The sequence below is a fragment of the Lutra lutra genome, chromosome 13, assembly GCF_902655055.1.
Source record: "Lutra lutra chromosome 13, mLutLut1.2, whole genome shotgun sequence".
NCBI classification, from domain to species: domain Eukaryota; kingdom Metazoa; phylum Chordata; class Mammalia; order Carnivora; family Mustelidae; genus Lutra; species Lutra lutra.
The window spans coordinates 5,656,604-5,668,860 of record NC_062290.1 but is presented as its reverse complement, the minus strand read 5'-3'; the positions used below and the strand labels follow the sequence as shown (position 1 = coordinate 5,668,860).

Here is a 12,257-nt window from a genome sequence, read left to right as displayed (position 1 = left end):
ATTTGCCAAACATCAATTGGTCATATTTGCGTGGGTCTATTTCTGGACTCCATTCAGCAGTCTGTTCTTTGCGTGTATGTTTTCCTTCATAACACACTCTTCTAATTTCTGTAATGTTGTAATTCTTTTTTTCTTATGTTTTTATTTCAAAACCTAAGGTCATCTTGTAACCCAGACATGGTTAAGGGGAAATATTCATTTCTGTATTTTGTCATGCCTTGGAGGAAAAGTAGCTCCAATTATTATTCCTTTTATTCATATTTTTCCTTCTTCCTTCATCCTCCAGGGAGGGATAAAAGCCAGGGAGTCACATGACAATGGTGACACTTGAGGTCACTCTGGGATGGGGACCACACCTTGGGTCATTCCACTTAACCTATCTTCAGGCTCTGAAACTACTTCTTCAGATCCCTGAGGTATACAAAGCAGAACTATCAGGCTGCAGAAAGGATTTCTAAGAGATGACATGTCCCTATGCAGTGTTCCTACAAAGAGGAGTAGATGAGTCAGGAGCCCAGAGCAGGCTTCTATCCTAAACTAACAACTAGAGCTTTCTGAAGGCTGTGGTGTCAAGCAGACCCCACCTTTCAAGTTCATTAAGTACAGAGTCTGAAAAAACTTCAACTTCTGTTATTAAATGGAAAAAAAAAGTATAAAATTAGCTTGAAGGGGAAGCTATCTTGGGAGGTAATGCAAATGATTTGTTTTGTGTTTCTGGAGATGTGACAGGTGCTGACTCCTATAGATGCCTGATTGCAAATAAAAGACAATTTCCCTAAGAACTTTCAGAAAGGCTCCAGCATTCCTAAAGCCAGCTGCTTTCATTTGCTTAAAGAAAATGCATGTATGAATTTTTCATGCCCTGGCCAAATGTGTTACCCTTTAATTTACTCAGGGAGCCAAAATGAATGGGAAAACCTGCTTTGTTTTGCTTTTGTCTGCTTAATCTTGTAGTTGCAGAAACTTTCCAATGTTCTCCTTTGTCTCATAACTTCAGGAGTTCAATGCTAGGTTGAAGCTTAATATAATAACCTCTAATTTCAAGCTGTATTACAAAAGTATAGTCATCAAACAATATGGGATTGGCATAAAAACAGACATATAGCTCAATCAAATGGAATAAAGAACCCAGAAATACACACACACACACACACACACACACACACACACACAAACCAAATTATATTTTCCTTACTATAAAGTTGAAAAGTATATCTATCTCCTTCATGGATGTAATATATACACGCCAGTGGATACATTGTCGTATCTGTAGAGTTGTTAGTATGGGCTTTCAAGACACAGAGAGCACACAACACACAACTCCATGAGCTACCACTCTTGACCTTGGGCAAGTTGAATCACTTCTGTAAGCCTAAGTTTCACCTTCCATGAGATAGGCATGATAACTCCTGCCTTGCAGAGTTTGGGGAACATCAAAGGAGATGATGAAGTAAAGATTAGCCCAGTGTCTGCCTCACTGTGTTGAATAAATGTTGAGGTTTTACTCTGCTTCCCAGTGAGAGCCCAAGTGCAGGCTCATGTTAAAAGAATGCTTCTCAGACAGTGACGTCCACATGAACCACCTCCGCTTTGTTAAAAGGTGGAGTCTGCTTCTCTAGGGCTAAGGCCTAGGGACATCCCTTGCTTGCTTCCAGGTGAAGCTGAGGCGGGATCATAAAAGATATTTGCCTGTGCAGGTATTTTGTTTATCTAACCAATGCTTCCCAATACTCCGCACATTAGAAGCTTCCAAGGAAATCTTTTAAAAAAAAAATGGATGCTGGGGCACCTGGGTGGCTCAGTGGGTTAAAGCCTCTGCCTTCGGCTCAGGTCATGATCCCAGGGTCTTGGGATCGAGCCCCGCATCGGGCTCTCTGCTCAGCAGGGAGACCGCTTCCTCCTCTCTCTGCCTGCTTCTCTGCCTACTTGTGATCTCTGTCTGTCAAATGAATAAATAAAATATTTTTAAAAAATGGATGCTGGCCTCACAAAAGGATTAAAATTTATATTTAAAGAATCCAAGGTGGAGCCTGGTATTTTTTTAAAAAGCCTCCCGAGTGATTCCAATAACGGCCACAGTTGAGGCACCCTGCTTAGTGACTGTGATGTGCATCCAGGCTTGAGAAACATGTCTTATGCAGTTGTTTGCAACTGTAATTTTATTGCCTCTGTAATTTACATCAAGTAAGAATAATTTAGGATCTTAAAAGCATATTGCATTTCCTGAACTCCTCATTTTTATGGGGTAATCAAGCTCTCAGCTTTGCACATCTTCGAAGATTTAATTGAGAAAAATTACACCAAATAACAATTAGTCCTCTAGTTTTCTGAGCTACTCAGATATTTGATTCAGGTTTGCCAATTACTCTTTCCTCTTATGAACATTAGCTGAAAAATATCACCTGCCTAAGAGGTAACATGCTTTATACCCACAACCCCTACACACACTCTGCACAAAGCAGAGGAGAAAAGGAGCAAGCAGAAAATGGACTTTTGTCAAGGGCCCAGAGTGTATAGAGGGGAGTTCTGCTGTCTGCTATGGGGAGTTCCAGAGGAAGTTACATTTTCTCTCTCTCATGAGAAGAAAGCCTAAGTGCGGTAGATAAATTTGCTAAATAAATTCAATAGAGGCAACACCCAAGGTCCTCTTACACTTATATATCAGACTTAGCAACTGAATTTACTTGCAAATCCCATTTATCTTCCCTGCTTCCTGCTGTATCATGTGTTTAAAAAAAAAAAAAAAGTGAATTCCTGAACCTGGCACACAGAAGATGGTTGCTTATGTATTAGGTGAATGAGTAAGTAAATATTCCTCTTCGGGCCAGAGTGGATTTGGTAGCAGGTAGCTCTGTCTTGGTTAAAAGAGGACTTAATAACTCAACGTTTGGAGGTGACCCCTATCAGAAAGGGATCTACCCTTAAGAGGTCCTTTTAGAGAGACCCAGAGTGAGAGTTATTACGAGTGGATTTCATGAAATGGAATCATGCAGGAAATTCGGAAGCACGACTCTCTATTCACATGTGTCATTTCACAGTCTTCTCAACCTGTCCAGGCAAATGCGGGCGTGATCAGCAGTGTTTGACCGAGAAGCACTCATGTTCTAGACCTGCCCCAGCCCCAGCCTGCTGGCAGATGTGAATTCCTTCCTGTACTGCAAATCTGTCAGAAAGATATGTTAATGTTCTAGTCGTGGTGAAAACAGGACTTGCAGGCAAAATGTAAACTCACCCACTTGTTCTTGAGAAAGCTCAAGAACTTGGGCGTAACTACCAAGTGTACTGTGTGATGATTAAGAATGCCAGCCAGCTTGTGCCACAGGGGCAAGTTGCAGTTTGATGAGAGGAAGACAGAAGTGAGTATGGTCAGGCTCATCCTCTCTTACTTCTCCCTCTTGCTGCCCTTTGCCAAACCCTTAAGTGGAAGGTACTGTGTGCTAGGCGCTGAAGATACCAAAACAAACTCAGCCTGGTCACTACCTTCAAAGTCTTGCAGGATTGTAGGAGGAGAGACTCATGTCAGAAGAGAATTGCAATGTGAACCATTTAAGCAACGGGAAACCCAGAATTTACTAGTACTTGAAAATTTATTGCCCAGGAGGTTCCTGGGTGGCTTAGTCAGTTAAGCGTCTGCCTTAGGCTCAGGTAGTGATCCCAGGGTCCTGGGATGGAGCCTGCAATGTGACGTCTCCCTCTCCTTCTGCCCCTCCCCCTCAAACTGTGCTCTTTCAAATAAATAAATAAAATCTTTCAAGAAAAAATCAATTGCCCAGGATGGTCAGGGAATGGGCTGTCCTGGTTAATAAAATATCACAGTTAATAAAGAATGGCCCTCGGGGTGCCTGGGTAACTCAGGGGGTTAAGCCTCTGCCTTCAGCTCAAGTCATGATCTCAGGGTCTTGGGATCGAGGCCCACATCAGACTCTCTGCTCAGCAGGGAGCCTGCTTCCCCCTCTCTCTGCCTGCCTCTCTGCCTACTTGTGATCTGTCTCTGTCAAATAAATAAATAAAATCCTTAAAAAAAAAAAAAAAGAATGGCCCTTGTTAGGTCCGTTATTAAACGAAACGAGACTGAGACAAAGTGAAAAGTTATTTAAAGCTTTATTTTATGATAAGTATTAGAAGTCAGGCTGGTTGGTCAGAGGAACGAGACTGATACAAGGTGAAAGTTATGCAAAGCTCTATTTTATGCCAAGCATTAGAAGTCAGACTGACCGGCCAGGGCCGTCTCCGAAGAGGGCGACCCCTCCCCATCTTACAGACGACCTTTTATAGAGCAAAAGTCTGGCCACACATAGGTGGCCAATGAGATTGTAGTCATGTTAGGTCACATGCAGGTGGCCAATTGAATTACAATTTACCCTATAGTAGCTGTTTGACCCAACCTATTACTCTGGTTAGAGTTGGTGCTCAAGGTTGGCGCCCAAACTGTGGGGTTTACATTCTTTGGTGGTTAGGGGAAAAGTATGTGTGTTTCTTACTGACTGGATGTCTCCACCTGGTCGGACTCGTCCTTGTATTCTGGGCTCTGTTATCAAGAACTGGCCGACCTGGCCTTGTATTCTGGGCTCTGTTATTAGGAACTAGCTGACCATATTTTACTGGTTCCCCAGACTTGCTTCTAAGTAAGTTCCTCTCAGGAGAGGGGTCAGGGTCAGTTTAAGTTTTACTGCACAAACAACAAAATGGCTTTTAACCAAGATGGAGTCGCCCTGGCTAAATAGGTCCTTACAGCCCTGTGTTGCATATACAGATTACCACTTTCCCAAGAATTTTAACAGGGTACAAAAGACAGGAACCAGTGTTTGCTGACTGCCTATCCCCTGCCAAAATAAGGCACTGCATACGTGCCATTTTGTCTAACATTCACCACAGTACTTAGATGCAGATATTAACCTCGCACATTTATAGATAAAGAGGCAGAGACTCACAGAGCTAAATGACATATTCAAGATCAAAGAGCTCATAATCTCACCCCAGTCGCTCTGTCATTAGACCCCAGGCTCTTACTGTACCACTTTTTGTAATAGTAAAATCTCCTTGAATAGCATATGCTTAGAAGCCACAAATATTTGTTGAATGGATGTCTTGACTAATTACATGAATGAATGAAGCAAGCTGTCCTGAATATAATTTGATCTAGTCTTTTGTCATCGTTCAGAAATTACTTTAAGATCTTGCCACACCTCTGTATAATGAATATCCATTCACTAATGATGGAGGTGACATAACCTTGTGCAGTTTCCCACAGTGTCTTCATGCATACACTACCTTCATTAGTTTTACTTTGCTTTACCACTCTTCATGCCGTTGTTTTTATAGAATTCCTTAAAATCAACTCAGCTTTTATTCTTTGAGAACAATGGAAAACAAGGACCACTGTTACTGGTAAACAGAGGATATAAGCAAAAATAAATGTGATGAGGGGCACCTGGGTGGCTCAGTGGATTAAGCCTCTGCCTTCGGCTCAGGTCATGATCCCAGAGTCTTGGGATCGGGCCCCGCATTGGGCTCTCTGCTCCGCAGGGAGCCTGCCTCCACCTCTCTCTCTGCCTGTCTCTCTGCCTACTTGTGATCTCTGTCTGTCAAATAAATAAATGGGGTCTTTAAAAAAAAAAAAGAAAGAAAGAAAGAATAAATAAATAAATAAATGTGATGAAAGCAGTGTTATTAAATTCTACCCCGATACCTACAGCATCTGCCTGGGAGCTTTCTCTTTTATTAAAAGGAGAAATAGCCATTATTGGAGGTGTGAGAATCTAGCTGCAAATTATATGTTACTTGAAGGGTTGAAACAGGATTAAAGAGGAAATAAATTCCTCTCTGAATAATTCAGTTCCCTTTAGCCCTTAATTCTACCTTAAATAAAATTATTTTGCATGCTTCATATTTGCCTCATATTTTGGGAAATACTGTTGCAGTAACTATAGAATTTTAGCGAAACATCTAACTGGCTCCAAATTTTAACTTCACTAACTGTATGTCCTGGCGTGAACCTCTTTGAGCCAGTTTCCTCAACTGTAAAACAGTAATAATAATACATATTTCATGGTTGTATTTTCGGGATTAAATGATGTAGTTATAGAGGACTAACATGGTGCCTGGTACATAGTGGGTATACACTAAATATTAGTTCTATTCTTCCTTTCTCCTTACTGACAAAAAAAAAGAACTTTGTCCAGTGGGCTGATGTGACACAGTGGTTAAGGGCACACCTGGGTCTAGATCCAGGCTACTTTCCTGTGGCTCAGTTTCATTTTCTTTTTTTTTTTTTTAAAGGTTTTTATTTATTTATTTGACAGACAGATCACAAATAGACAGAGAGGCAGGCAGAGAGAGACAGAGAGAGAGAGGAGGAAGTAGGCTCCCCGCTGAGCAGAGGGCCCAATGCAGGGCTCGATCCCAGGACCTTGAGATCATGATTTGGGCCGAAGGCAGAGGCTTTAACCCACTGAGCCACCTAGGTGCCCCTCAGTTTCATTTTCTAACAAGAGGATGGCTCTACCTTGCTGGCTTTCTGGGAAAACTCAATGAGATTGTGTGTTGGCAGAGGACTAACCCCTAGTAAGAACTCAACAGATGATAATTATTATTACTCCCAGTCACGAGAGGAGGTCGTCTTTGGCAGGGTTGATATAATCTGATCCATACAGAGAAAATGAGCCTGGGTGAGAGGTGAGAAGACAATAATCAGCCACACAGGTGGGGCATGTTGAGAGGAGCGAAGTAGCTCAAAACAGTGGATCAAGAGTTCCACTCTTGCCCAGACAGGACAGGGCACAGGAGAGAAAGGAGCCTGAAGGACAGCCCAGTTCGTGACAGGTGTCTCCCGGACCACGGGGGAGGGATGGGCCCCCTCAACTCCCACTCTGTACAGAACTGAGATGTGAAGGCAAACAATGGGAGAACGCCTTGTTTTTTGTTCAGCTTTATTTACAGTGACGGCCCCTAAGGAACTGTACACAGTAGACTATGGGAGCAATGTGACCCTGGAGTGTCACTTTGACACTGGAGGTCATGTGGAACTCAGAAACTTAAAGGCCAGTTTGCAGAAGATGGAAAACTATACATCCTTGCAGAGTGAAAGAGCCAGCTTGCTGGAAGAGCAGCTGCCCCTGGGGAAGGCCTCATTCCACATCCCTCGAGTGCAGCTGACAGACGCGGGCCAGTACCGCTGCCTCATCATCTACGGCCTCGCCTGGGACTACAAGTACCTGACTCTGAAAGTCAAAGGTGAGTCGTTTCCAGCGCGGGAATCTGTGGAGGCATCTGCCCAAGTAAAAACCAGGAGGATGGTTGCACAGAGACGGGGCTATCAGAGAAAACAGAAGCACCTGCCCAGAAATATTTTCTTAACATCTGAGTATAAGGTAGCTGAGGTGAGGGTACGTCAGGGTAGGAGCTGCAGGAATGATGTGGATCTAGAGGGAAGGCAGGAAAGTGGTCCCTGAAAGCCGGGAAAGTGCCAAAGATAAGCTTTGCCTGCTCACAGTTCCCCCAAGGAACAACACTGGCTTGGTCATTAAGCTCCTCTTTAAGAGAAACTTACTCCTCTAGTCCAGAGTTTTTCAAACCATGGTTTGCTGGCCATTTGTGGAATAAAGAATCGGTTTAGTGAGTAGCAACCAGGTGGGTGTCTAAAATGAATAGATCAGAAGGCATCACATAATAGGGCTGAACGTCGTTTTGTGGAACTCTTGTTTCAGAGATGGGGTGTGTGTGTGCATGTGTGTTGGATTATGATGTAAAATATTTTTTCTCACTGTGGGACGCGGTCCCAAAAGTTTGGAGAACACTGCTCTAGTCCAAGCTTCACGTATTGCAAATGAAGCGGCCAAAGTCCAAGAAGCGAAGGGTGCTGGGCTTGGGGAACCCAGTCCGGTCCAACACCGTCCCAGTTCCTCTAGACTGAGGGCTCTCCTCACCACAACACAAGCCAAGAACCTAAGTCTGAAGACATCTTCAAGTTCATGTTTGCTTTGGAAAAGGCCATTTTGGGGAAGCCTTCTAACAAATACAAAAGAACAGACTTGGTTCTGTTGCTAGCTTGTGTCTTTCAGCCCACACTGACTTATCTGGGTTTTCTCTGTCCCCTCCCAGTCTCACCCAGTAAGCCTCAGAGGATCTGTACCGTCTTCTGGAAAGTCCATAGACTTTGGACCCTAAAGACCATGGACCTTGGTAGCAATATTGTGACTTCATGATCTGGTACAAGGAAGGATAAACTGGGAGGATTAGACATGAGGCTGAATGTTTTCACCTGTGATCTTGGGCAGGTTATTTCACCTTTACAATCACAGATTTTTCTTATTTGTAAAAGGATACCATAGTAGCACCTCCCACAGAGGATTATTGTACAAATTTAAAAAGATACTGAACCTAAAGAAGTGAGCATGGTTCTTGGCATGTGTTGAGTGTCTGGAGAGCTGGTCCAAAGCCCTCCTCTCTCTTCAGCTCTCAGTAAGTCATGAGGAGAGTCATTAGCCTGGATGTAACTGCCTTCTCTCTTAATTGCATTTCCCGTACCCACAACTGGGATGAACTCCAGAACTTTGAAGTTCGTCTGATTTCAATTAATGGGAGGAAAGCAGGCTCTACATTCTCACGATCCCGTAATGAATTCAGTGTCTGCACCCCTAGTGCACTGCCTCCGTGTTTGTTAACCTCTGCTTGAATGCTATAATGCATTGTAGGGTCTCTGGGCAACCTGGGGCCAGTCCTTCCACTCCTCTCCAGCTGAGGGCTGCCCCTCCTTCCTGGGATGCCACGCTGCCAGCTTCATCACCTAGAGCAGAGATGGCTCAGCTGCAGACCAGTGTATTCCTTAAATCTTAATTATTTATTCTTTGAATCCTTGCTGCTCTTCAAATGATGGTATATGGGGATCACAAGATTTTCTGAGGGTTTGCAGGGGCCTGGGCAATTTTAGGAAATGAGTTTCTAATTCTTTCTCTTCCCTACGTATTCGTTCCCCAAACTGAGTGTGCCTGAGAATTAGGCTTCCAGGCAAGTCTCTTGGGGTTCCCCTAAAACACTTCCTCTTTTATCATTGGCTTCTTCCATTTCATAAGAAGTGTACCTCTCACCAATGTGGTGTGTTGCCTCGGGGTGTAGAAAAACTCTACCTTGCTAAACAAAAGATTAATCGGAAATATTGATACCTTATCAAACTAATGACTAACAAATCCTTCTGCAGAACAGGTGATGCCAAATTCTGTTTTCAGCAAAGCTGGAGGAGGTCCTAATACAGTTAAGGGCTGATGCTAAAAAATGAAGTAGGGGTTGTTTTTTTTTGTTTTGTTTTGTTTTGTTTTTTTTGCCGTATAAATCATAAGGCTTTTGAGCATGAAATGACATCTCTATAACAAAACTCCTCCCACAACCACTTACTTGTTCGTATGAGCAAGTTTCCTTAGCCTTTCTTGTCATAAAAATGGAAAAATTGAAATAGAGCTGAGGCTAGTCTTGCCTCATTCCAACAACCATATGCATCCTTGGATACATGAACAAATTGAAAAAGAGAGACCCACCCGTCCCCTTAAGGGATACATTTCCAGAAAACCTTTATCTTTTTTTTTCAGTGTTCCAAGATTCATTGTTTATGCACCACAGCCATGGAGGACATTAGGAGAAGGAAAACTCTTATCTTTTAATCATTATCAATATTCATAATATTTTACATTTTGATTTTAGGTGTTCTGATAATAGAAATTAGATTTCAGTCCAGAAGGAAACTGAACACTTGAAGCCTTGTGATCACAAGCAAAAAATTAATCTCAATAGCTATAGGTATTTCATTGTTGCACAGAAATATAAGGATCCCCAATGCAACATGTTGAGATTGGACAGAATCCTATAGAAAAAGTGGAATGGGAGCTGAAGGTCATGGAATGAAACAGTGTGAAAAAGAGAGAGTTTAAAGCTCTGACCATTACAGGAGAATTTTTAAAAAGATTTTATTTATTTATTTGAGAGAGGGAGAAAACACGCAGGGAGAGAGAGAGGGAGAAGCAGACTCCCTGCTGAGGAGGGAGCCTAATGTGGGACTGAATCCCAGGACCCTGAGATCATGACCTGAGCTGAAGCAGATGCTTAACGGACTGAGCCTCCCAGGTGCCCCTACAGGATAATTTTTTTCTTTTCTTTTTTTTTTTTTTTTTAAATTTATTTGACAGAGATCACAAGTAGGCAGAGAGGCAGGCAGAGTGAGAGGAGGAAGCAGGCTCCCTGCTGAGTAGAGAGCCTGATGTGGGGCTCGATTCCAGGATGCTGGGATCGCGACCCGAGCCGAAGGCAGAGGCCCCAGCTCACTGAGCCACCCAGGCGCCTACAGGAAAATTTGTATATGTATTTTTCCAAGGACGGGGGTGGTGTATAAAAGATACCTCCTTTGATGTCTAGACAGCATTAGGTACATATGTAAGAGGGAAATCATTGTTTTACTTAAAATATATAATGTTTAGGGACGCCTGGGTGGCTCAGTTGGTTAAGCCGCTGCCTTCGGCTCAGGTCATGATCCCAGCATCCTGGGATCGAGTCCCACATCGGGCTCCTTGCTCAGCGGGGAGCCTGCTTCTCCCTCTGCCTCTGCCTGCCTCTCTGCCTGCCACTCTGTCTGCCTGTGCTCGCTCTCTCTCCCTCTCTCTCTCTCTGACAAATAAATAAAAAAAAAATCTTAAAAAATATATATATAATGTTTATAAAATGATAAACCTTATATATTTTTCCAATACACACACTTAGAAAAAAATTTTAAGAACCTACCTAATAAATGTGTGAGATGGTGCATACTGTGTCACAGCCTTTAAGAGGAATGCAAGCCAAAACAGGAAAAGTTGAAGACCATCACCTGAGAGTATCCTATCCTGATCAGGGGAGACCCGGTGCCTCAGTTAGGATCTGCTTCAATAAAACAGGACAGGGGGCACCTGGGTGGCTCAGTGGGTTAGGCCGCTGCCTTCGGCTCAGGTCATGATCCCAGGTCCTGGGTTCGAGCCCCACATCGGGCTTTCTGCTCAGCAGGGAGCCTGCTTCCTCCTCTCTCTCTGCCTGCCTCTCTGCCTACTTGTGATTTCTCTCTGTCAAATAAATAAATAAAATCTTTAAAAAAAAAAATAAAACAGGACAGGAAGAAGTATGTGCTTCTTCCTTAAAATGCCTGATCTATGGCATAAACTTGAAAACAGGTTTATAGCACCTACTTTGATATCTGGGCAGTAGTTGATATTAAATATAGTGAAAAGAACTACTTTTTTTTTTAAGATTTTATTTATTTATTTGACAGAGATCACAAGTAGGCAGAGAGGGAGGCAGAGAGGGAGAGGAGGAAGCAGGTTCCCTGCTGAGCAGAGAACCCGACGTGGGGCTCGATCCCAGGACCCTGAGACCATGACCCGAGCTGAAGGCAGAGGCTTTAACCCACTGAGCCACCCAGGCGCCCCGAGAACTACTTTTTTAAAAGCACAGGAAAAACAGTACTAGGTAGAAGGGCTAGAGAGTCTAAAAGACACAGGATCACAGGGTTCTGACAGGCAGCTGTAACGAGGAACCTGTCTGAGAGAGGGTAGGGAGTGTGGCTGAAGACAAGAGGCCAGAGAGCCCAGGGACTGAGCCCGCAGGCTGAGAACTGGCCTGAGGCCAAGGATCCCAGACAGACACAGAAGTCCTGGGAACAGAAGGGCCAAACCCGCCCCCAAAACCCTAGTAGGAAATGAGGAGGGGGATGGGAGAGCGCCAACCCCCAGAGTGGACTGAGGCTCACAGAAGTCTTTCAAACCCACAAAAAGGCCCAGGCTAGATGGGAGTTCGACTTGAGCGGGCAGAGGAAGGAGGCAACAAGGCTTCCATTTTCTCTCACCATGGCCTCTACCCGGAGGAGGGGATGACAAAGGACCTGGAGAGGAAACCGCCCAAGGGAAGCAGGGCAGCCTTGAAAGGATAAGGGACAGTTGGCCTCTGGACCTAGAGAAAGCATTGGCTTAAAGCACTTAGTGATGGGGCTAAGTCTCTCCCTTTCCTCCTTTGGGGAAACAGAAGGGTAATAAGGAAAGCTGGAGTTTGACAATTACGTTCTGAATTCCGCAGTGGGCAAAAGCTCCTGGGGAGTACAAGCTGCGTAACCCGAGCTTCCTTCCGAGGCCCTCTGACAGAGGAATTGAGAGCAAGCCTAAAAGATTTCCCTCAGCGATTCCTAGAAACCTGCCTACATTCTGTAAGACCAAGGCGTGCGAAAACTACATTTTTTCACCTTCATTACG

General features: G+C 43.8%; 1 protein-coding gene across 4 annotated transcripts in view; it reads left to right on the top strand.

The window, feature by feature from the left end:
* Window positions 1-12,257, top strand: part of PDCD1LG2 (programmed cell death 1 ligand 2) — a 73,530-nt gene that overhangs the window by 16,018 nt on the left and 45,255 nt on the right. For all 4 annotated transcript variants that reach the window (XR_007122358.1, XR_007122355.1, XR_007122357.1 and 1 more), the window contains exon 3: window positions 6,928-7,233. Coding sequence is in view for 1 of the 4 variants with exons in the window: in XM_047700600.1 (XP_047556556.1) it covers window positions 6,928-7,233 (306 nt within the window). In the remaining 3 variants the exon portion in view is untranslated. The remainder of the gene's footprint in view (window positions 1-6,927; window positions 7,234-12,257) is intronic.